The 24,794-nt window shown below is 38.5% G+C and overlaps 7 protein-coding genes across 7 annotated transcripts; 3 read left to right on the forward strand and 4 right to left on the reverse strand.

Annotated features, from left to right (window-relative positions):
* Window positions 1-90: 90 nt before the first annotated feature.
* On the forward strand, window positions 91-3,216 carry Cbr-pes-8 (the record flags this gene model as incomplete). Its single annotated transcript, XM_045238854.1, has 10 exons — window positions 91-178; window positions 939-1,107; window positions 1,155-1,260; window positions 1,643-1,751; window positions 1,849-1,990; window positions 2,058-2,210; window positions 2,442-2,544; window positions 2,613-2,779; window positions 2,827-3,063; window positions 3,111-3,216. The coding sequence occupies 10 exons, from the start codon at window positions 91-93 to the stop codon at window positions 3,214-3,216; spliced, it is 1,380 nt and encodes a 459-aa protein (XP_045095901.1).
* Window positions 3,217-4,909: 1,693 nt separating this feature from the next.
* On the reverse strand, window positions 4,910-5,930 carry CBG16179 (the record flags this gene model as incomplete). Its single annotated transcript, XM_002643460.2, has 2 exons — window positions 4,910-5,228; window positions 5,272-5,930. The coding sequence occupies 2 exons, from the start codon at window positions 5,928-5,930 to the stop codon at window positions 4,910-4,912; spliced, it is 978 nt and encodes a 325-aa protein (XP_002643506.2).
* Window positions 5,931-7,054: 1,124 nt separating this feature from the next.
* CBG16178 lies at window positions 7,055-10,610 on the forward strand (the record flags this gene model as incomplete). The annotated part of the gene is made up of 8 exons (XM_002643459.1): window positions 7,055-7,190; window positions 7,819-8,190; window positions 8,251-8,312; window positions 8,359-9,106; window positions 9,287-9,480; window positions 9,640-10,244; window positions 10,294-10,473; window positions 10,529-10,610. The coding sequence occupies 8 exons, from the start codon at window positions 7,055-7,057 to the stop codon at window positions 10,608-10,610; spliced, it is 2,379 nt and encodes a 792-aa protein (XP_002643505.1).
* A 1,231-nt stretch (window positions 10,611-11,841) lies between these two features.
* CBG16177 lies at window positions 11,842-13,175 on the reverse strand (the record flags this gene model as incomplete). Its single annotated transcript, XM_002643458.1, has 7 exons — window positions 11,842-11,942; window positions 11,984-12,069; window positions 12,127-12,208; window positions 12,252-12,323; window positions 12,378-12,611; window positions 12,656-12,861; window positions 12,907-13,175. 7 exons carry the CDS (start codon window positions 13,173-13,175, stop codon window positions 11,842-11,844), a joined length of 1,050 nt encoding a protein of 349 aa, XP_002643504.1.
* A 672-nt stretch (window positions 13,176-13,847) lies between these two features.
* Window positions 13,848-14,472, reverse strand: CBG16176 (the record flags this gene model as incomplete). Its single annotated transcript, XM_002643457.2, has 4 exons — window positions 13,848-13,943; window positions 13,999-14,092; window positions 14,230-14,341; window positions 14,391-14,472. 4 exons carry the CDS (start codon window positions 14,470-14,472, stop codon window positions 13,848-13,850), a joined length of 384 nt encoding a protein of 127 aa, XP_002643503.2.
* Window positions 14,473-16,414: 1,942 nt separating this feature from the next.
* Window positions 16,415-18,129, forward strand: CBG27440 (the record flags this gene model as incomplete). Its single annotated transcript, XM_045238855.1, has 4 exons — window positions 16,415-16,495; window positions 16,544-16,702; window positions 16,766-16,999; window positions 18,082-18,129. 4 exons carry the CDS (start codon window positions 16,415-16,417, stop codon window positions 18,127-18,129), a joined length of 522 nt encoding a protein of 173 aa, XP_045099807.1.
* Window positions 18,130-18,840: 711 nt separating this feature from the next.
* Window positions 18,841-21,215, reverse strand: CBG16174 (the record flags this gene model as incomplete). The annotated part of the gene is made up of 3 exons (XM_002643456.1): window positions 18,841-19,119; window positions 20,277-20,411; window positions 21,024-21,215. The coding sequence occupies 3 exons, from the start codon at window positions 21,213-21,215 to the stop codon at window positions 18,841-18,843; spliced, it is 606 nt and encodes a 201-aa protein (XP_002643502.1).
* Between the last annotated feature and the right edge of the window lie 3,579 nt (window positions 21,216-24,794).

Genomic DNA, 24,794 nt, shown 5'->3' on the forward strand with positions numbered 1-24,794 from the left:
AACATTTCTATTCCCCCCCCCCCCTTTCTTCGCACACCTTCAGTTCGTTGTCACTACTGATACGGTTCACTTCTTCTACCAGTGGCTACAATGCTCTCGTTCAAGCATTTTAGCCTATGTGTCCTGTTCTATGCAGTCCAAGCTGAGTTGGGAGTTCCGGAGCTTCGAGTTGTCAGAGGTAAACTCTTATTAGTAACCAAAAATGCTAGATACTGAAAGATAGATACTGAAATTCCAAAGATCCCGAAATTCCACAAAATCTCATTTTTGCAAAAATTCGAAGTTCTTAGATTTCAGTATTTGGAATATTCTGATTCAGGTTTAGCAATATTTTCAGTTTGAACAACTAAATCATGTAATGGAAGCGCTAACTATGGTCCAATTCATTTATTTTCCTGCGAGCGAGATCAAATTGTGATAAGATGATAAAACTTTTATCATAATATCACCGAAATGTTATCAGCTAATAATTTTTTGATATTTTCGACAGGAATCAAGATTATATCGCGTGAATTCGACTGATTGGCAGCCTCTCTGTTACAGTATTCACAGTAGTATCTTTGTAAATCTGAGAAATTCTATTGAAACATATAGAAAGACCAGGAAATATCATGAACTAAACGTTTCATCGCTTCTGGTACTTCTATTTTTCTTCCATGAGACCATTTTTCTTTCATGGGGCTCTAAAACACTGAAATGGGACCGTAACTTTTTCATAGTAACGGAAATTTGTTCATGGGGTCGCATTTTCCGACAAGGACCTTGGATTCATTTAAAGGACCTCAATTTTACATGGGACTGTTAAATTATCGTAGTACTCATAATTTTAAAAGATCATGTTTCTGAAATATCCCCCATCTCCTTTTTTATGGATTGTTGATTCTGATTTGAAATTTTAAAGTTTGAATTAATGCATTTCCTCATTTACCATTATTCAGGTGAAGCCAATATCATGCAACTACCACAACAAAGCCCTCATATTGCCATCACCGAGTACTCCGTCGGCGAAACCTACACATTCGAAGTCTTTCTTGATGAAACCACTCAACACGACTATGTGATCGATAACTGCACAATGAATAATGATATGATTATTGGACCACATGGGCTAGTTAACTTCATTGTCTCAATAAGTTTTTGTTTTTGATTTTTAGATGTGTGGATTGTGGGAACTGCATCAGCAAGTCTGTGGAAACCGAGTCCTACAATAAGCCAGGTGCTATCAAGAGAACTCTAGTGGAGTTTGTTGCTAGTTCATCGGTAGGTCAAGAATCTCTAAAGACACACAAAGAAAATGATTTCTATTTTTCAGTTCATTCAATTCCGATGTCACATCACACGTTATTACTGCTCTGGGTGTGCCGAGGTGAGGAAAATTTCAATAAATAGAATAGATGGATGACGTGTCCTTTCTTAAAATTGCATAAGAAAACGACAAACTAACACACGAAGTCTTGAGGAAAAGACAACGTGAACGCGCCCAAATAATACGATTCGTTTCCGAACCATATAATTTCATTTGGGTGGGGGGGGGGGGCAGCCGGAAAAAAAACGTAGTCAAGACATGGGCGGTGTGGACAGTGACTAACAAAGCTGATGAAATAAAGGAATGAAGAAAAAAGAAGTACCGCCTCATTTTCAGCGCTCCTGCCAACGCTGGCATATGCTTGCATTGGATCATTTTCAAGTAATTGACCAACCGCAGAAGTTGTACATGTACCCACCGGCCGGATACCCGATCGCCCCAATTGGTGAGTTTTGAAGGGTTGTTTTTTTATTCGGTTTTTTATACTGTGCACGATTTTAACCTTTTTTCTTCTTTCTTAAACTTCTACGCATGAGATTCAGGAGCATTCCCTATTCCTATGCCTCCTAACATCTATCCAACTCCTCCGGGCGGGTTCCGTATGCCACCTCAAACTCCTCCCGAGATTCCACCGCCTCCAATTGCTCCGCCTGCCGCCTACGGCGGTATGTTTCTGGTTTTCTAGTTATACTATATGGAAGCATGAACGGTTCTAGACAATTTTACTCCTACAGGTTAATTGAAGTTACAGTATTCCAATTTTTGACATTCCAGGAGGAGCTGGAGTTTGGCCATGGTGGGTCTGGCTTCTGATTATTCTGCTCCTTCTTCTCCTTCTCTGTTGTCTTCTGGCACTGTGCTTCGCTGCATTCATGAAGCGAAGAAAGGAGAAAAAGACTACAACGTGAGTTTCCTAGCCTAATACAACAAAAAATGCGAAGAACAGAAATGCAACAAAAAAAACAAAAGTGATGCAAAGAAATTTTTGTTTCCCCGTTTTTTTGGGTGACGAAGTCGTATAGTTAGTTTCTGTTCCTTCACGCATACTAGTGTCCAAACATATATGTACACGAGAGGACAAACAGAACAAATATATAGAATGCAAAACATAGATTGTACATTACAAGGCTTTCAGCGTTACTGTCGTTGATGGCAAGGATTGTGCAGTTGGGACGGATCAGGTCCAAACGACTTGTGTTGGAACGGATACACAGGAAATGGTCAAGGTTCAACCAGCGGTCAGTGAATGGGCTGAACTAAGACCTTTAGGAAAATGTTGCACCATACGCTATGATCCGTTTTGCAGATGATCCTGGGAGCTGATCATCTCGAACAACATCACCACCACCAAAATCAGCAGCAGAGCCAATACTCTCGTAACCAAGCAGAGTACGATCAAGGATCTGTAATGGCTGGTGGATCTTATTCTCTTCGAGAGGGAATGATCCATGAGGGTTACACACGGACTCTTCCGTAAGCTTCTGGTACCAAATTATTACGTCAAAACAATGATTTTTCAGAAGAGACGTCTACGCCGCCAACGACCGCTATGCCAGCCGTGATCGCTTCGAACGTCATAGTCAGGACAAATTCACCGACCGTTCTAGCTACCGGAATTTTGCCTACGAGAGAGACATGGGAAAAGTGGAGCCGATGGATGGGTTTGATGAGGTGGAGACTCGAGAGAGAACCTACTGCTTGAGTGATGATGACCAGGAGATTGTTGAGAAGAACATCAAAAGAACCCACACTACCAGGTGAGCATCAATTTTCAGAATAATGCTTCAAAATTCTAATCTTCTAGATATGTCACCGAATCCCGCGAATACGAGCCCGAGCACGACAACGAGGAACGTATGAGAGGTGACGAGTACCATCACGCCAGCTACACCCACAGTCTTCCGGTATAAACGATCAACTTAATCGAGTTTTTGAACCTAGTCAAATTTTGAAATCTGAGTCATCCCGCCTACCCCCCCCCCCCCCCCATCCAATACTACAAGTCTTTCTTTTTTTTTTGTACTGAAATTATGTCTATTCTCAATGTTATGATATCCCTTTCTGACTACTTTGCCCACGCCATGTTTTGAAGTTTTAAATTGCTTTTTTCTCGAATTTCTACGTCATGATGTTTTTTTGAGCTGATCCCTCCCAATGTCTTTCTAAACTGCTTTTTTTCGAATAAAGTTTTTGATACAAAATTAAATTTATCCAGCCTACGCACAAATCAAGTTCTTCTATTTTGCAGGTGCTGCCCGAAAACTTACAGAAAACCTAAAATCCTACGAGCTACCGATCTATTAGGCTGTTCGGAAAGTTCCTTCCATTTTTGATCGGCTGAAATAGTGACTACACCCCAACGGATGTCATTCTCCTCCTCTCGTCTCGACAGATAGGCTCAATGTTTTCCCTCCTAATAATTTCCATTCTTGGACTGCCATCTTATTCATACTCCCATCTCACCGGAAAACTGCTGAAATCCATCGCCGAATAGGGGAGGTTAACAACGAAAATGTACTCTTTCGATTCTCCTTTAAAAAAGGAAAAAGGTTTATATTTAAATACATTGAACCCCGGAAATAAAAGGGGCCCATTTCAAACTGTGCCGGATATATCAAGTACATCTATGGCAAGTATTTTATTAAAAAGCCATATGTTGGAAACTCTTGGCAAAGTCAAAAGGGTGGGAAGATATGAACCACGCTTTTTGGCTCAACGCCAATTGGATACACCAGACGTCCCGAAACATAAAATTCGTCAAAAAAAAAAGATATTATGGATGTGGTGGTCTACCAAGAAGTGGAGTATTAGGAGCTACTAGACGATGGTGCCACTATCACAACCGACTTCTTCTCAATCTGGATTATTTCACCGTTGTGACCCCACTACCATCCCGATGGCTCTATCAGTTTTCCCGGTGAACAACGTTGACACATTGTTGGCAATATCTTCGAGTTTTTATTTTATTATTTTTTTCCTATTTCAAAATTCTTATTTTGATGTTATCTTTTTTGTATTTGCAAAACTTCAAGTTTAATTCTCGCTGTATTTCATCTTTATTCTCTCCTTTACCCACCGCGTGTCCCGATTTTCTTCGTTTCCCCAAGATGAATATTTTGCTTCATATTGTTGATTCATACATATACTAGAATCATTTTTAAAAAAGATGATCCAACTTTAAAGGAGGATTCCGGGCAAAATGACTTTGTGCTTAAATCGATGCAAAATATGGGCTTATTTCCAAAAATCACAATAAAAACGCTCAAACGCTCAAAAAAATTTCCTGTAACCACAAAACGCCGTCAAACAGGCCGCCAGAATAAAAGTTATCCCTTAGGGACTAGTTTTTTTGAAAACTCGGCCACCGGCGCCGCCTCGTCCACGCCCTCCGCGGCCATCGATTTTATTGACATTTTTCAATGAATTTTGGTCGTTTTCCATGTTTTTTTCGATATTGATGATATTTATTGAGAAAAAATCATAAAAAATGAACCGGAAAAGATAATTATACCAGATTTCAGCAATAATAGCGTTAGAAACAAACGGAAAATAACAAAACACTGGGAAAAAGAGAAGAGAGAAAGAAAGAGAGAACTGGGAGCTTCAGATCATGTCATCGTCAGACGAAGAATAGTTATTAGGAGAAGAATAATCATCAGTCATGTGATTTGGGTCGGGAGAAACCGATAGGGGAACGTTATGAGTAGAGGCCTGGGTTTGGTGGGATCTAACCCCTTCTAGAACAACTCGACGCCAAGAATGAGTTCCCGACGACTTCCTTTTTTTGAAAACTGCTTCCTTGTTTGATTTGTTGTAGAATGCTTTTAGCCCAGTATAGTGTCTCTCATTGTTATACCATTCTATTTTGAGAGAGTTCCAGTGAAGTACGGTCAACTGAACGCGGAGAGGGAAGTTTTTGTGGCTAGAATATTATTATTCAAATTTTCTAGCTCTGTAGGACTCACAAGTAATAGCTTTTTGGGTGATAAATAGTGGACAACGAATTGAAACTTTCTACTTCTAGCAAAAATTGTTTTCTAATAGAAAGCTCACGACTCACAGAGACTGCATATCCGGATGGCTTCAAAACAGCCGCTTCTATTGCTTCAGAGTGACATTGACGACAATATTTGAGACTGTCAATCAAACAATTCAAATCAACAAATGCATACTCTAAATTGCCACTTGTCTCGCCCTCTTCCACCTCACTGTCATCAGACCAAGATTCCTCACTTTCCGGCACAAAACTACTGTCAGTTTCCTGTTCACCATAACTCTCCTCCGAATCTTCTCCATCTTCCTCCCCATCAGTGTTCAAAAGTACAAACGATTCCTCGTTATCAGCAACTCTTGAATCTTCAATTATCTCGAAACCGTTATCACCTTCGGAGAAATATAAATTAGATGTATCAGCAACATCACCATCAGCAGCGAGTCTAGGAAGCGAATATACAGATCTTCTTCCATGAACTTCTCCGGATGGGAAGTGAGAACGACAAATGTAGGCTCGTCGAGTTCCGACTTTCTCCAATTGATTCCTGAATCCTTCTCCCAACGCCTCAATCCACTTTTCTCTTCCTGTTTTGCTCGAAGTGATAACAGTCGACTCCTTCCACGGAACCATAGCCCAACAGAACTGACAGCGACGTCTTTTTCCTTCCGACATTTTAATTACTACAATTTTTCAGATGAATTCTCTCTAATTCTCATATTCAGACTCTTCGGTTCTCACCAGCTATCATAATTTTATTATATTTCTACACTTCAAATGAATACAGCTTTGAAATATGATTTATTTTGAAGCAGACAACGAATATGAGAAAAAAAATAACAAGAACAAACCACACATGGCCGCGGAGGGCGTGGACGAGGCGGCGCCGGTGGCCGAGTTTTCGAAAAAACTAGTCCCTAAGGGATAACTTTTATTCTGGCGGCCTGTTTGACGGCGTTTTGTGGTTACAGGAAATTTTTTTGAGCGTTTTTATTGTGATTTTCGGAAATAAGCCCATATTTTGCATCGATTTAAGCACAAAGTCATTTTGCCCGGAATCCTCCTTTAAGTCTGTTCATAATTGAGATCTATTGAATTTCGGATTTCGTAAGAAACATTGCATCGGTTTGACACAGGTTTGAGAATATGTTTGAGTGATTTTTCGAAACTAGTGAAATCCAACGTGGTGGCCTGACTTTCGCAAGTTGAGTATTCTAGGCCACTATATGAAAGTCATCAAGAAATGACTTAACATTACTCTGGCGTGGTCTCCAGGTCACTTCGAGTGTAGTGTGTCGACGTTTCTACGTTTGCGCGGGTGGTATGGCGTTTACGGACCACAGATACACACAGAGAGTCGTCCCTCCTTGTATTGTGCGTGTGCGTGTGCCCTCATCGAGATGTCTTACGGTGTTTCACTTCTTTTGTCTAGTTTTTCTCATTATCTCTTCTTTTAACTTGGCATTGGGGGAGTTTCAAATCGAGGGTCCGTAAATGACTTCCGAAAAGTGAGATTATTTCTAATTTTTCGAGTTTTTCGCCGAATTTTCCAAGGAGAATGCGACAAAAATGTTGATATTTCACTGGAAAACGCTTCTAGTTTCCCGTTTCTCCCTATGTCTTCCGTCGTATGACCCTCCGTTATCCCAATAAACTACTTATTATTCCCTTTTTACAGAAAATTCGCTCGTTCTGGTCATTTAGTCTTAACTCTCTTCGTCATTCACATTGCATTATATCTTTTCGTTTTTTCAGTTATGAGAAGATCAAGTGCCCAACTGTCTACTGCGAGGCACAAGACTCACTCGCCTCCCCGTAGAATTACAAGGAGCAGGAGCCGTACACCATGGAGCCGAATCCGCACTTCCGATTCTCAACGAAGTGACCAACGTGGTGAGTTTTCGCAGCATGATGAAGTTTGATAGCTAGCCATAAACCTCTCAGGGGCCAGGCCGTGATCTCTATGAAGACATCTAAAAATCAGCCATACGGGCAGAAAGAAATTTTACCTTGAGAGAAAAGCCGCCGGTCTGAACAACCTGTCCAGCCCGAGATTTGATAAGTGCAGCACTGATTAGGAGAACAATCAATTTGACAAGAGGACTTCAACACTTTGTGAAGCCAGATTTTTATGAAACATTTAGGATAGGTAAAGAATAGCCTAACTTGCCAACTTCTAGAAGTTTTTGGTTCTGATCGCCAGTTTCAGATTATCAGTTTTTACCAGAAACAGATTTTTACCAAGTTGTGTTTTACTTAAAATTGGTGTTCTGAAGCGTCTAAGTAAGAAGTTGAGAAAATCGTTTTTGACAATTGCTAATTTTGGCCTGAAAAACGACCCCTAAATTTTTCAGAAGTGTCTAGATATTGTTAACCTTTCCTAAAATTTTCATCAAAATCTGAGAGCTTGCGTTGAGGTTCTTTTGCTGAATAATCTTGTACATATATGATCAGAACACGACGAATCTGATGTCATATTTTTTGATACATGTTTTTAAATTGGATTAAAAATCAATTTCAGGCTCTTCCACGCGTGATAATAGAAGATCTGAACAAAGTCAGTCAGCGAGACAGTCACGTCCGACAACACGCTCCACCTACAACTCTCAAACTCAAAGATCTATGACAAATATTCGTCGTTCTAGAAGCAGAAACGTGAGATTCGCAAGCCCGCCACGTCAAGGAAGGATTGACACCGGCACGTCCAGAATCCAATTTACTTCCAACCGAAATCGGAGAAGTCAGTCCGCATCGAGACCATTGAGTCAGCCGAGAGGAAATACACTCGACCTTAGTAATCGATACAAACAGTCTAGTCGTTGGCTGGCCTTAGCGTGTCTGCACACAGCGTACATTGTTGATCGGGATACTGATTTTGAGTATCCAGATTTTGGTGAGTTGAACTTGAACAGTTGAACAGTTCCTGAAAACGTTCTTAACTGATAACTTTTAGACACTTCTGGATATACGCCCAAGGTTCTTGCGACAATCAAGGAGTTGACAAAGCCAGTGAAGGTTTAGCGGAAAATGAAAAAAAAAGATTTATAATCCAAAATTCTAGGTCTGGAACGTCAACACTATGACCATCCCCCGCAAGACTCTCATGCCTTTGCATGAAAACTATCGTGGACTCGACCACAAAATTGATCAAATGGTGATTCCTGATTTAGATCCGAATGGAAAAGAACAAGCTCTGTGTGCTGATCCAACCCCAACTATTCCGAATTTCACAGGTGAATTGTTTCTGGACATTCAAACCACTTCCGCGAAGAGCATTATTGAAAAAGCACACAAAAGAATCAATGGTATAAACACTGTCTATGATGTTCTAGATATATCTTCTCGAAAATATTTGATCAGTGGAGATGATGATTCAGTTTTGAAACGTGAACTAGAGTTCTTTGCTGATCATAATTCGAAACAAGCGGAAGACACTCGGGAGAAAGCCCCAAAAAAAGGATATTTGCCAGTTAGGATTTACAAAATGTCTGAGAACGAGGAAGAGCCATTCGACAACTTGCAAAAGGTAGTCAAGACAAGCAGCATCCTCATAATTGAAGATCTTTGCGATGTGATTGGACTCAAAAGAAAGGCGTTCACTCTTAGAGAACTGTTAAAAGCAATGCCTGAATACAAAGTCAACGTGTCGAGGCAGATTCCAGAACCTCCTGAGGTTAATATGCTGACAGTTTACGATAAGAAACTGGAAGAAAAGTCACAGGGATGGAGAGCCAACGCCATTCAACACGATGTTAGTCTGGAAAGTTTTGTCGATTATTACGAGACATCGACAGCTTTGTCAATCAGAGGTGAGTTCATGCAAAACTTTTGGGAAAGAGGGCACCTTGAGAAGGGATAAGAGGGTAACAGGGGTCGCTGCACCAGTCAACTCTTTTTTTCGAACATCGTTTCAATTGAATGGAAAATGATGGGAATTCTGAGAAATCTTTTGATTCAATCGCTCAAAATTCATAAATTATACATTTCAGCGCTTCAAAACGTCAAAGCTTGTCCAGACAATGCAGAATCCATAATTGACACATTGCAAAAAGAGTTGAAAAATGCGTCATTGCCGTTGCCACGTAAATACCATATTCACCCAGATGCCACAGTCATTGCATTCGGAACGAATATTGATATCAACCCAGAGAATAAATATCACAAATTAAAACGACAATTGCAGGTATGTTTCATTACAATTTCTAGTTTAACGAATTGAATTTATTTTTCAATACAAACTTGAAAACATTATGAACATTTGTATTTTGGTTTCGCGAATTTTTAGTCTGGGTAAACTTTTTGAAAGGTTTTTTTTTTGAAAAAAATTGTGTTTATTTTTCAGAATGTCGAAAAGTTGCCCAAGTTTCTCCGTCCCACAAAAGATGGCGACCTAATGGATCATGTGCCAGAAATCCTTGCCGGAATCAACACACTTCAAGTGTACGCCAAAGTTCCAGGTGTAAAAACATACCCGCACATTGAGAACGGAAGCTTGGAATCCGTAAATGTTAATTTGGGACCAGGCAACAGTGTATGGTACAGTGTGCCGCTGGAGTATAGTGCCAAACTACAAGAATTGGCAAGCGAGAAAATGAGTTCAAGAGAAAAGGAAGAATTTTTTAAACAAGGATATTGGCCTAATGAAGAGGAATGTATATCGAGAGGAATTCCAATACAAAAATTCATCCAAAGGCCATTCGATACAGTGTATGTTGGTGTTGGAACATACCACTGGGTAGTGGCTACTGGCTTCACAATTCAAATTGCCTGGAACGTGGCTTCGAAATGTTTCCGGCAACTGGCGATGGTCGCTATCACTCATGATCACTATCTGGCCAATAAGTACACTTCACTCATTCCCATCGAGCCAATGATTTGGAATATGGTGAGAAACAAGACTGACATAGACGACAAGCTGAAACGACTGGTCAAAGGAATGCTATGTCGGTTGGTTTACCTATAAAAAATTGAAAGCAATTCACTCTCGTCATTACAGAAGTCTCGCAAACTGTAAATTCGAAATCGACTATGTTGAGAAGCACAACATTAGAAAGGTGCCTATCCAAAAGACACACGGGTTCGCTCCTATTGAACGTTGCCACAAATGTGATGTGATTGTGTTTAACTTGCTGCCAACAGACACTAGACCGAACGTCTACTGCTTCCAATGCTTAAAGTAGGTTTTTTTTATTCCCTTTACTATATATAACTGGATCTTCTCAATTTTCCAGACCGAACAATATTGACGTGGTATATCAGAGATACTCCATAAAGAAACTCAGTGATTTCTATGATTCCGTCCACCTCTATTGATTATTTTATATTTGAACCCTCCATGTCTCACCTATGCGAATCCCTATTTTTGTGTCCAGCGATATTATTTTTTCCACAGGTGCTTTTCAGGTTTACATCTTAACTTACTTGAACCCTTCCCTATTTCGTGGTTCTTTTTTGGATGAGACTTCTTTTTCTGTTTTCCAGTCCATCATCCAGTCCACGCCCCTCGTTTACACATCTCTTGCTCTTTGTTCAAATCAAATAGGAATTGATTTTATTTTTCATAATCGCATACCTGCACATTCTGTGATTCCTCGAGTTTTGACTTTTTATTGTGCCCACCGGTATACCCTCTCGATGCTCCTTGTCTAGTTAGATGTTCAAACCACACACTATTTAAATGAAAATGTTTTGAGCAGATTTTGTTCTTTTTTCATTTCAAAAATAGTTCAACACAACTACAATTTCAAAAAGATCCAAATTCCTCAAACCGTGGTTGTGAATTTTTTCGGAAATTCTTAAACATGGTGAAAAGTCCTCTAAGCTAAAAATATTCAAAAGTGTATCTCATTGTTCACTGCGCAACAAATTCACAATAGGCAATTTCGAGATTTCTGGAAATTGGACTGAATGTAAAGATGAAATAAATAAACAGATTTTTGCTGAGTCACATGGAACATCGTATTTTCTCAAAAAAAATGCTTGTTGCTCCGCGAGCACAAAAATTGGAAAGTTAATGGTTTTGATATTTTTGAATGTAGATATGGAATTTCGAACAAAATGAACAGATTTTTACTGAGTCTCATCAAATAATAGCATCGCATTTGCTTGAAAAAAATGACTGCTGCTCCGCGAGCACAATAAACAAAAATACCAATTTCGACGTTTTTTTTTAAATGTACGAACCAATTTGAGGATTGGTGTCAATTGCGGTAGATCAAATTTCGGAAAAAAAGTCGATTCTCGGTTGTTTACAGAACCAGTGGTTGCTAGTGTTGTAGGATTGGCTTCTTTTCTTTCAAAAATACAATTAGCTCCGAGAATTCAAATCTAGTCTTTTGCATTTGACCTTCTATCAGAGCCCGTCGCAGCTCGTTTGAATCACAGTAAACGGAAAACTGTACAATATTAATAAAGCCCTTCTTAACAGTAAAAAACATTTTATTGAAATCCTGTATTTTTGAATTGTTCCCTTTATTGTGCTGAAAAAGTGGTTTTTGACAAATATTGAATTCTTGATGAATTTATTCGGAACAACAATTCTTAATTATTCAACACGTTTGATTGTGAGATAATACCAGCACTGCTCTCCAAGGTCATTCTCGATGTAGGCAATGAGCTTGTCCACGGCAACATGCTCGTATCCATCTGAAATTCTTATCTTTCAGATTTCACCTAAATTTTCATACCTTTGTAGGAAAACGCTGCGTATCCGTTAGTCACTTGCATTGTTTTCGCCGCATAAGTCTCTTCGACGGTCGACCAGATCGAAACTCTGTAAGAAATTTCCAGTTGACCTCAAAAAAATTTGGTGTAACTGTGAATATCTTACTTCAGATTTCCGGGTCCTGAGACAGCAAAAATGATTTGTCCGGTTTCGAATTTCTTGATAGTGATGTCATGGAAACCGCTCGCTGTAAAATTTTGCAAGCTTCATGAGGCCACCGAAATACTTACTGGTGGATTCATAAACGGTAGTTGTGTTGAAAGAAATACGGTTGAAAATCAAGTTCTTCAGGTTGATATTTTCTGGAAATAAACAAAAAGTTTGAGATTGTTTAAATTTTTTAAATCTTGACTCACCACACACGGGAACCTTTGGGCGTCTCGGAATTCTCTCGATAGTCGATGCGCTGTTGGTGATGTTCTTCAGTGCTCCAGAAATGTTAATTGCCTTAGTGGTTCCTCCCGATCCAAAATCAACTTCTTCTTCAATGAAAGCATCATTGACATTTTGTCCGTTTCCTTCTAGGCGTTTTGCTTCTTCCATTTCAGATTCGGAAAAAATTATGGACAAATAGAGAGTAGGTGGGCGTGCTGAAAAATATTAAAACGTGTAATTCGAGATTACTGTAACTCACGTGGTTCCAGAGTATTAGTGCTGGCGTAAACCTCAGTGGTTTTGTTATAACGACCGAATCTAAATCTGACAGTGATTTTCGTTTCGCGGACCGATTGCACAACTTTGAATGGAAGCGAAATAATGAAGCCTCTCGCTTCTCTCAAGTCCCTATCCTCTTCATACTGGACTCCTTCGACTATATGCTCGTCCATCCAGATCGCGACACTGAAGTTTTGAAAAAGAGTTAAACACTAGATAAATCAGGCCCACTTTATTTGTCCTCTAGCAAGAATAAAGAATTGAATCAAACCAGTTTCATTAGACTCCAGACGAACAGTCTCATCGAATTCAGTGTAAACTTTCGGTGGGTTATAAATCTCAACTCTCTCTTCTTCTTCGAGAGTGTTGGAATAAATTGTTGGATTTCCGCATCGAAGGACTTGAATGTTCAAAAGTTTAGGGAACGGCACTAATTCCTGGTGGTTGGAAAATACTCCAACAATCAGGAGAGTAGCAAATATAGTAAAGAAAAGACGCATTCCGAATAGCTGCTCTAAAGAGAAGCTGAGAGACGAGAATGATGGGATGGGTAGGTGCAGAGGGTCTTTATATGAGAAAGGCGTAAATCAAATTAGGGAAAGTTGATCATTCCGATCCTTTGTTCCCATACAATATTGATGGGAACCGAGGTAAGGGAGCCTGCCTAGAAACCTGGTTTTTGGTGCGTACAGTATTTGAACTGCAACATTCTCCAAAGAGCGTGCACCAGAATATAACGAAGAATTAATAAGTAACTAGCGTGAAACATTTCAGGAATGTGGGTTGTACGATACCGCGGATAAGAGGGTTTACACGTTTTAAAATTAAATTTGAATTATTCAGGTTTTTAATTAAGATATCGTTGAATTTTCTGAAATTTGGTAGAATCTTCACCCTCAGATTTGTCAGTCCTACTCACGTTGTATCTCAAAATTTGAATTCATAAAAAAAGTTATTCACAATAAATGCAAGTACTATTATCAACGGAGCTTTCATTTCAAAAAATTATTGAAAAGTCACATGAATCTGAAGAAAAGCAAAAATCTCAACAGCAATCTCATCCTGGAGTGACATGAAAATATCAGGAAAAATGGATTTGAGAATGGAACACAAAAAAGTAACAATTAAATTTTTTGGATTTTGGAAATTTAAGAAGTAAGACAAAGAAGTTATCAATAACCGTCGTCATCGTCGTCCGCACTGGAGCCCTCGATTTTCTCGAAGTGTCTGTATTGGCGTCTCAACCGGCATTCACAGAATATTGGCACCTGGAAAAATACAGGCTTCTGGATTAAAGATGATCCTCAAAAATATTCAACTTACTCTAATGAAGTTCATCTGGAATGGTCCGTAGTTGTGAAGAAGGCGAATCATGGCTGGGACACTTTCATAGACGGTTACGCATTCGCTGATATAGCTGGAAGATTCTTAGCTTAGAAAAAAATTCTCGCAACCCTAACATTTCTGAATTGTGAAATCTTGAAAATTATCAAAAACTATTGAATTATGAAAACTTCGAGATTCAAACTTTTCACACTGGAATTAATAACTTACCGAGATTGGATTCCAACACATGATGGTCTGTCATCCTTCGAGCACTTGACATACGTCTTTACAAAGCGATAATCGGAAGTTTGCAGGATTTCCACGTAACTCCCGTTGAGCACTGAAATTCTTATTATTGAACTGATTAATAAGACAGAATATATCCTTACAGTGCCCATAATGTGGGATGTTGTCCTTGAAAATGGTGCTCTCACAGACTTGCTCAGTAGATTCACTGATGCCAACAAGCATGGTGCGTTTAATGGCTGTCAATTTCGGCAAAACTTGCTGCTCGGATTCTGATTTCTCCCATTTACCGTATTCTTCATAGACTTAAGTATTGAAAATGATTAATTGGTAATCTAACTATTCTTAAACATACTTCCTAGAATGAGAAAGACACAGAAAGATAGACAGAGGCAATTCACAAACCATCCTCTATTGGAGAGCATTTTTGTCTGAGCTAGGTGAAATAAACTGATAAAGCTCCCCTTTCAATCAAGTAGAAGCTCCACCCTCCCAATTACTATTGGCTCCGCCTATTTTACGAGCATGCCTCAGATTTTGGGTCCGAAGAAGAGCACCTACCACCAATTATCCCACGGAAACTTTTATGAGGGTACAGTAATTGTGGGTTTGGTTTTTTAACCTAAGAAAGAACATTGAAAAATAGGAGGTGATAGAAAAAGAGAAGGAAGTAAATTTTCGTAACATTCGGGGATGACGAAAATGGGTTGAGGGGGAGGTGATTTTTTTTAAAGTTCCAGAAGTTAGGAAGAAGTCGGAGATCACAGATAGTAGAAGGTATAAAAAAATCAACAAAACTGAATCTTGAAAATCTTGAATAATAGATTGAAACACTATTTTTCAGGAATTGTATGAAATCATGAAATAATAAAATCCAAAGTTCGTGCCATATATAACTTTTCTGGAAGCTATGAAAATGTTGGTTACTCCAGAAAATTTATCAGACAGTGGGGTGCGGACCCAGACAATTTCCGAATGCAATAATCATTTCTGAAGATCGCATTTCAGAAAAAGGGAACATATCGACAAAAACTACCGAATTGCAGTCGTCATCTTTTTTTCGAAGCTTCAGAATACTGCGATCAAAACGAAAGGTAGTGGATTCCAAGATTTTTGACGTCTAATAAATTTTGCGTGTCTAAAATTACAGATTCCTAAAATTCGATATTTTGTTTCTCCAAACAAATCGAAGAAGAGCGAAAAAAAATCATCAAACGGCCCTAAAATGTCATGGTTAATACCCGGCAAAATATGTATATATCTGACTCAAATTCTCCGTTTTTTTCCCCCAATTTTTATGATGTTGTTCATTTGTCCAATCCATTTTTTCTTGCCCATAAGTACACCAGATGGCACACAGTCTTTTTTACCGGTATTCCCTTTCGACTCTCTTTATGCATTCGTTTCCAAATCCTCTTGAAATGACTTTTCCTCTTTTGGTTTTCAAGAAAAAACAAGGAACACATGTGCTAGGCAACAGTTAGCCGTAGAGTCACGTTTTTATTCATTTTTTCTGAATATTTGTTTTTTCTCAGTGCCTCTAGAAAACCCATTGTCTTTCACATTAGTATGTGTGAAAATGGAAACTGTAAAACAAAATAACTTTCTCATTGTTAGCCTATTTTGGCATACGAGAGGCTAGATGTTTGTTTGCCTCCGTAGAATCATAAATTTTTGAAACCAGGAGAAGTTTTATTGATTTTTCATTGTTTTTGACAAATCGGGGACATAAATGCTTTTTCGGTAAGGGTTTTTCGAGTTTTGCGGGTGTAGGTTTGAACTATCCACGAATAGCAAGTTTCCCATCAATATTTTTTCTTCAAAATTCCAAGAATTTCTTTTACCTCTCGCGTAATACCTTTCTACATAACTCATAGACCCATAAAACACCTATAGATTTTAATCAAGCGAGCCTTTTTTTCTGGAAAAGTAATCAATCCTAGTACGTTTCCCATTATCAGTCCACGCCCTCCCTTTTTCTTCAAAAACCTAGCTCACACCTCTTCTGGAGAGCATATATAACAATCACTCGACGTCTTCATATTCTAATTTCCGCCACATTAAGCCATTTCTTCCTGAGATGTGTTGTCTTTTTTGGTTTGCTTTCTCTTTTTTAGTTGGGTTTTTCTCTTTTTCTCAATTATTCTTTTTGGAAATAATTTTCCAGATGAGCTTGCCCGAAAATTTGGAAAACAACGCTCGTAAGCGTAAGCGCACTCCAAAAAAGTACTGTAACACTGAGAAAATGGTAAGCAGTGAATTTCTGAATCTGAAAGTTCCTAATTCAAAATTTCAGAGCTTCTACGGAGCTATTAGAACTGAGAATTCTGACACTGATGTCGATGGATACGGAGAGGAGTACAAAAAACTACACAAATACATCAAGCCAAGAAGAATGAGTATCTATGCTCCAGATTTCCGATACGGACCAAATCGTCGAAGCTATTGGCAACAGGTGAGAGACAATAAAAGCTGTCAAATCTTGAAACAATTTTTCTTGAAATCTGTGAATTTGCAGGAGCTGTCGGACACGGATGAGGATGTGGAGGAAGAAGAGAAGAAGGTCGATCGAAAATACAAGAAGGAGAACGGTGAGGAAGGTTCAAGCGAAGACGAGAGATCGTCGGAGAATTCTGGAGATGAGCACGAAGAAAACGAGGACAATGAGGAGGATGTGGAAAAAGCAGCTAGAGAAAAAAAGGAGAAGGCCAACGTAGACAACGATGATTGGGAGGATGTTGCTAATCTTCAGGTAAGACATGCGATGAATGAGTCTAGAATAGATTCTGATTTAACTTTCAAAATTTTGAGATTTTGTGATTCTGAGATATTGAGATTAATGAGTTTTCGAACTTTTAAGTTTTGACAAGGGAGGTGTTTTCAGACACCGCTTGAGAATTTTCTGAAACTTTGGTCATTGGTACTTTCAAACATGCTGATTACAGGGCTGTTTTTATTTTTTGCCCCTTGCCCTCACAAAAAAGTTATGGACTTTTTAAGTGGTTTCAGTACTAATTTCCCACTTTTGAAGTGAGTTTTTGAAACGGAATTTTTTTTTTGAAAAAATTTTGCCATGGGTACTTGGGAAATTTTACAGTTTTTCGAAAAAATTTTTAATGTGCTAAAATGAATTCTTAACGCATAGAGATGATGAAATAAGTCTTTTCACAAGATTTGGTAGCCTATACCAATCTTGAAATCCCAAAAAAGTGATTTCTTTCGAAACTTCAATGAATCGTAGCCCTTCGAAAATAACCCAGTAGCACTCAAATCTTGTGAAAACATAGATTTACTTATTTCCTGACATATTTGTCAATGTTCCCCACCCAATATGATCTAATCAGGTTATTTCGACTGACATTTTGAATCAATAAGACTTTTCAGCAGTGCTTCAAGAAGTTTTCAGAAATTATTTCTTGGGTATTTTTTGAAACAAGTCAAAAATTGAATTTCTCTTTCAAAATAAGTGAAAACATAATTGAAATTTTTATTCCAAAGATTATACCACATTTTGAGAGTTCCAGAGAGATAAGAAAAAAATATCGGACAGAGGGATCGAATTCCATGCGCCTTTTAATGTTGAAGCGATTTACAAAGAAATTTGTTAAAGGCGCATGGAATCCCTTGCTTGGGTCTTGCTTAAGCTGGCCAATTTTGTCCATGGGGACAAGATATGCTGCTTCTTTCCGAATAATCTAGTTTTGAAATTCTGAGGTTGTTAGAATCAGAGATTTCTTGATTTTAAGATTCTGTGCCATGGAGGTTTTGAGGTTGCAAGGTTCTAATGAAATTTTTAAATAATAGAATATTATCCATGGATAATTCGCTTTTCAGAAAATCGAGGAGATAATGGAGGTCAAGAAGAAGGCCTCTGTCAATTAATGAAGTTGCGCAATGATCTCGTTTATTCTTTTGGTTCTATTCTGGATCTTACCCTTGATAATCTTTCTTCGCGAATTATTCATCTCATTTTTGTGTTTCTTTGGTTCAACCAGTCACATTTCATTCATTTTGGCTTTGTGCTCCAGGTTTACCATCTGAAATTCTGAAATTCTGATGTTCTGAAATTTAGAGATTCTGAATGTATGAGATTTTGAGATTTTGTGATTTCAACCCTTTTCTTACGTTTTTTGTAAACTCGCCCGTAACACAAATGAACTTTATTCGGTGACTTTGATTTCCGTCATGGGTAAAGAACTCGAAACATTAGACATTTTCAGAAGTATTAAGACTAATGAGTTATTTTTACAATTGACATTTTCGTCTCCTAGATGGAAAATGCAATTAATTCTTGATGTATCGGAAATAATAAAATGTTTGAAAAAAGAATGTTTTGGGAGAGAGTGAGAGGGACACTGGTGTATCTAAATGGAATTTCAGGGCTGAGAATTTGGTATATCAGAGAGAAAAAGAGAGAAGTGTTATGCAGTGCAAGAATGCGGCATACAAAGCGGTATCTAAACTGGGTAATCTAGAAGCTAGCTTTGTAAATGGAAAGGATAATCTGAGATTATTAAGAAATACACCCCTATAACCCAGTCCATAGGCAATTCATAAAAAAACAGAATATTATGATTTGATTTCGAGGGTAGCTCAGAATTTCGTGGCATACTGGGCACTGTAGTCCGGATATTGTGCAAACACGGCGTGGTGATGGTATTGCTGCTGATATTGGTTGTAGTCCGGATACTGCTCATATCCCTGGTACTGTGGGAAATCGTAATTTGGATACTGTGGGGCTTGGAAGTGTTGCTGGAAGCTTTGATGCTGTGATACTGGTGGCGGTGCTGGTGGCGGCATATGAGCTTGGAACATTTGATTGTAATTGTTGTAGTCGCTGGTGGTGCAGTTGTTGTTGACCAAACCATCTTTCTGAAATCTCAAAGTTGGCAAATTTTTTGCGTTTCTAAAAAGTACTGAATCGAGTATTCCGAAAGTAAGTTTTGAGAAATCCAACTATAACATTATAATTTGACTATCCCACCGCATTTCCTCTAATAGAAGCCCACCCTCCGAAGTGCTTAAAAACTTATGTAGAAGCGTACCTTCTAAAAGAAGTTTGTGCAGTTCAGTTAGTGCAATTTGAAAGATTCAGTTCGTCTACTCGTTATTGTAGACATTTTCTTTCTATTTTAAGAAATTTTTGGCAATTTCAATTTTTGTTAATTTTCTAAAAAGGAGTTCGAAAAATAGAAGCTTATATTAGAGGAAATAGGTCCACAGAAATAGTGGTTTTGAGATTCTGAGATTCCGAGAATCTGATTCTGCGATTCTGAGATTTTTAGATTTTAAGATTCTGAAATTCCGAAACCCTGAGATTATGTGATTCTGATATTTTGTGATTCTAAGATTCTGAGATTCTGAGGATCCGAAATTCTGAGATTTTGAGATTCAGTCTTCTAATATTCAAAGTTCTGAGATTCTGAAATTCTGAACTTCTCCAGAATTCTTCGATTTCTTTGAGAATTTCAATGAATTTCAAAAAGCGGGAAAAATGATGGAACACTTATTCCAGACCCTAGTTGCCTAATTTTTAAAAAACTCAATATATGATCACTTCATGGTTTAGTGACTTCAATGTGATCTTTTTAGTCAAATAGGAGAATGTCAATTGTATGATGTCTGCAATTTTTAACGATCTCGTTTTTGAAATCAGTTGAACTATAACAAATTTTATCCTTCATGATATTTTTTTCTACAATAAACTTTGTTCTTCCACTAAACCCTTCTTTTCGTTTTCCGTTCTCAGAAAACTGACATTCGCGCCCCCAAATTTAGTCATTGGATTCAATTACCCGGATTTCTTTGACGTGTAGTCTGAAATTCAGTGTTGATTCCTTTTTCACCTATCATAAATCATGTTTCGCTTAGTCACAGAAAAAAAAACATTGAAGTTATTTCGAACACCGTTGGTTTCTTGGTCCCAAAATGATGTCATGTTCGGAGTTCTCATGTTTTCGGAAGGTCGCGAGGAAACCAACAAAGATGATGCAATGGGAAAATGTGCTACAGTAACCCGGCTCACTCACGTTCTCGTCGTTTTTGTCCTTCTTGGAAGTCTTCCGACGTTTCATCTTTTCTTCTTGACGCTTTTTCTGCTGCTCATCCTCCGACTTCAATTGCTCAGTTCTCTCTGCCATGGCAGCCTCAGCCTCATCCTTCATCTAAAACTTGGGGAATATGTATTCGGAAAAAAACTCGGCTAACTTGTGCTAGACATTATAATCAAATCGGCTAATAATGTTCAAGCACTAATCTGTCAGATTTTTGTGTCTATCCATATATACAAAAAAAAGAGTATGATAAGAAGTACACCTAACTTGTTTACTTTTTCGAATGTACTACTCTTCCTTTTCAGCTGTGGAAAATTGTTAGGGAGAATGTGTCAAATGATTACTGTAGCTCAAAAAATAGTTTTAGCAATTATAAGGTCATAAAAGAACATTTGATTACTGTAGCTAGATGATGAACTGAAACTTTGAATAATTACTGTAGTTAGTTTTAAACAACCCAGAATTTGACAAATTTTCTATGTAGGCAAAACCTGAAAACGTGATATGTCGTGAACCTTACTGTAGTTTGAGAGAATATCCCTGTATCAAAATAAAGAAAATCCCTGTAAAATATGACTCTAGCATAAAAGAATACTAATGTAGATTTAAGATAAGATTACTGTAGCCTAAGAGGATATTACTGTGGTTTGAGAAAATATTACTGTAACTCATTGAAATAGATTAAGGAAAATTATAAAAACCAAAAATGATCGTTACTCTTACCTTTGTCAACAGTCTTTGTCTGCGTAGCTGAAGCGGTCCAAATTTGAAATTCGGTCCATAAATCGACATTTTCCGAGACTGATTGAGCACAACCACTGGTCCAGGTCCAGTGCCCACTGGCTCCATATCATCCTCACTCTGTTCCGTACTTGAACGTGGAACGCTGTTACCCTCGTTCTGGTCGCCGTTCATTTTCGGGACTCTGAAATTCAACAAAGTTTGCTTAAAGGGCAAGAAAAGGTGGAAACAAGGGAAGAAAGGCAAAAATGAAAGTCAGCTAAAAAAGAGAACGCGAGTGGCACTTGTCTTGGATTGAAAAAAGAAGCTCCGCCCCCCCGAGCACTGCCCAATTTTCCATCCTTTTCTTCTCCGATTTTATACTCCGTTTATTCTTCGCTTTGCTTTTGATTTTATTTCATGCTTTTTTCTTTCTCCCTGTGACACACATGAGATGGTTTGATTGAGAAATGGGAAGATTGAAAAATGTAGAATTGATGGGAAAAGAAATCCTGGACGGAGCTCGTGCGCAAAAGGAAAAACTGAATGACGATGGGCAATGGCCGTGACGGGGGGTCCATGGAGAAGAGGAAAAAGAAATGAAAAATGAAAAAAAAGGAACTCTTCATTCATCAATCTTTTCTTCCGTCGTCCCGGGGGTCGGCTTTCTCAGGAAGATGGAAAAAGGAGGGAGAGAGGAAGATAGAATTTGAGAAAGTGCTCCTTCTAGTATTGGAAAAGTGTAATGTGTTGCTGTTTCTTGTGTCTTATCAGTCTCCTGGTGAGTGATAAAAAAAAGAAACGGTGACCACGTGACGCACAAGAACGCACTCGAGTTTCCCGATTGCGGTCATTTATTACTTGAGAATGGCACAAGGATTTTTTTGTCTCTATGGGCAAACACGGAAAGAATTGACGTGGAACTGAACGAATTTAAGAATTTAGGAAAAGTTGATAGGCAGCAAATTCTTTTTCAATTCTCACCGATTGAACGGCGCAAATATAATTGATCATGGGTTCTAAAAATTGTGGGAATGTTGTTTTATTGATAAATGTCATTCTGGAAGTTCAAAGGAATCTAATTGGATCCTTTCTGATCAACTGATAGTTTCATTTTTGAAACTATCAAAGGAGAGAGAAGAAAAGAAATTTTTCAGAAAAAAAAGAAGAAGAAGAAGAGAAACCGAATCGGAAATGGCACGGTGAGAGAAAAGGAATCTGTTTGATTCATCTTCTTTTCTTTTGCGATGATCATGTTCATTTCCATTCAATTCTCGCCTATTTCTTTCCCATCAACAAACTGTTTCTTTTCTTTTTGAAAGTTTAGATAAATGTTAACAGATCGGCAATAAACCAAGGGATACAATGACATGAAACAAGTGAAAATCACGTGAATGCCAGAAATAAAAAAGACCAGATAGGTCAAAAAGAGATAGTGTGAAGTTCTGAACTAAATTCGGACAGCATACACCGAGTAATCTATAGAACGATCAACGACTATGTGCGAAATTTTTTCGAAATATCACAGAAAAAAAGAGTGAGTGGCGAACAGCATAAGAACGGAACTGAAAACGCACCTAATTGTCGGCTGTCACGGTTTTTTCAAGCTGAAAAGTAGTTTTTTGCCTTAATTGAGACTCTGAAAATGCTGTCAATTTTCGGAATGAAGGAGAGAATTTTAGGATGGCGGAAAGGAAAAGGAAGCCAGAGGTGGGGAATCGTGAAGACTAAAAATTCTAGAAAATTTCAGAATTTTGGTAAAGAGTTCGCATTTCAAACTGATTTAGAGGACAAATATTGAAGTCAAAATATGAGCCCACAGAAACAGAAAAAAAATCAATTCTACCAGACTGGTATAACAAATCGGTAGAGCTGATAAAGGAGGTCCCAGAACAAAGACAATAACCTGAAACTATACAAATTTTAGGTTAATGTAGTTCTTGTCCTAGCACTTTCAGCCTACAACGTTTCTCCTTCCACTGAGCATATTTTTTTGAAAAAAACAGTATGATAGATAGTTTAAGGTATATCTGAGAAGGTATACGGTATATCTGACAGAAAGAGAGATACATGTTCCAAGCTTTAAAAAGAAGAGGAACAGAAACTCGCGGGCAAATCAATTCTTACTGTTCGTCTGCCAAGACGAGTAATTGTGAGAAGATAGGGGAAGAAAAAACACATTAGAAACCGAGCAGTAAGAGGGCACCATCGAGAGAGAAAATAGAATGCACCTTAGGTACACGCAGACAGTGCAACGGACAGTCCGCGGGGCGAGAGAGGGACACCCGATGGGGTTGAAATAGTCCTCCCCGTCGTCGCCCCTATCTCTCGCTTTTTTTTTGTACGGTTGGGGCGCCACACATTGTTCTAACAAATATGATGACTGACGGACTGGGCAGCGTCTACTTTCTCCTCTGTGTCGAGAGACTAAGCAAACTTTGGATTTCACTTTTTTTTTCTTCTCGCTCCTCGTTCGTCGTATATGATGTTGATAGACAGAGATAAAACAAGGAGGGAATAGTGTTTTGTAACCGGGAAGAGTCAGGATGATAGGGCGGTGAAGGAAGAGCGGAAGGAAAAGAGCACGTGGATCCGAACCATAACATCATGAGATGCAGGTGGGAAAACATTGTGAAAACATTGTCTAATGAACTGACATATTCAAACAAAAACGTGATACAAAACAAGCCAATCATCAAATTGGATGTTGAGTGGATCGAGTAGAAGGTTCTGGAAAGTCTCGAAATGCTTCTGAAGCTGGAAATCTTCCGAAAACTATTAACTAACATCGAAAAATTCTGGAGAACTTTTTCATGACTTCAAATATGGATCTTTTTGAATAGTAATGCCTAAAATTATAGACACGAAATTGTGCTCTTTTCTAGTTTGGAAGTCCGAAAAAAAATGAGAGGCTCCAAAAAAGTTTCGAGGTCCCAAGAAAAAATAGAGGTTCGAAATTTGAAACACACGCCGTTATTGCAATAATGTACAAGAATTCAAACTGTGTAAGAAATTAAAATTCTAGGGTTTTATGAAAAAAATAATGTTGATGATATATTTTATACTGCTAATAGGCTTAGGGATGCAGATTTTCTGAAAATTATAGTGAGGACACAGCAAATCAGTACCAAAATTTTGAAATTCATTTTGAACATTCAAACAACTTTTTGAAAATACGTCTTTTCTTCTTCACCTTGTCAGATGCATGTCAAAACATCACTCACAATTTTGGTTTATTGCTCACAAATTACTTATCTGATGACGATAACAATACCTAGAACGTTTGAAAAGGGGGCTGAGCTTTGCGGGAAGGATTAGGCCAGGTGTGCTAAGCCCCGCCCCTTTACACTCTATACGGGCTGAAAAATTCAGTTCAGTTGTTCGACGTTTGTGAAAGTAGGCCAGTTGGGTAATGGGCTAGTTGGTCTGATCGTTCAGTTGGACTTCGGTTCATACTGGAAGAGCTTATCACTAGAACAGGACTCATACTGCAAATACTGATCAGACTGAGGACACCGTTCGACGTTTGTGAAAGTAGGCCAGTTGGGTAATGGGCTAGTTGGTCTGATCGGTCAGTTGGACTTCGGTTCATACTGGAAGAGCTTATCACTAGAACAGGACACACACTGCGAATACTGATCAGGCCGAGGACACCGTTCGAAGTTTGTGAAAGTAGGCCAGTTGGGTAATGGGCTAGTTGGTCTGATCGGTCAGTTGGACTTCGGTTCATACTGGAAGAGCTTATCACTAGAACAGGACACACACTGCGAATAC

Source organism: Caenorhabditis briggsae (assembly GCF_000004555.2).
Source record: "Caenorhabditis briggsae complete genome, chrX, whole genome shotgun sequence".
NCBI classification, from domain to species: Eukaryota; Metazoa; Nematoda; class Chromadorea; order Rhabditida; family Rhabditidae; genus Caenorhabditis; species Caenorhabditis briggsae.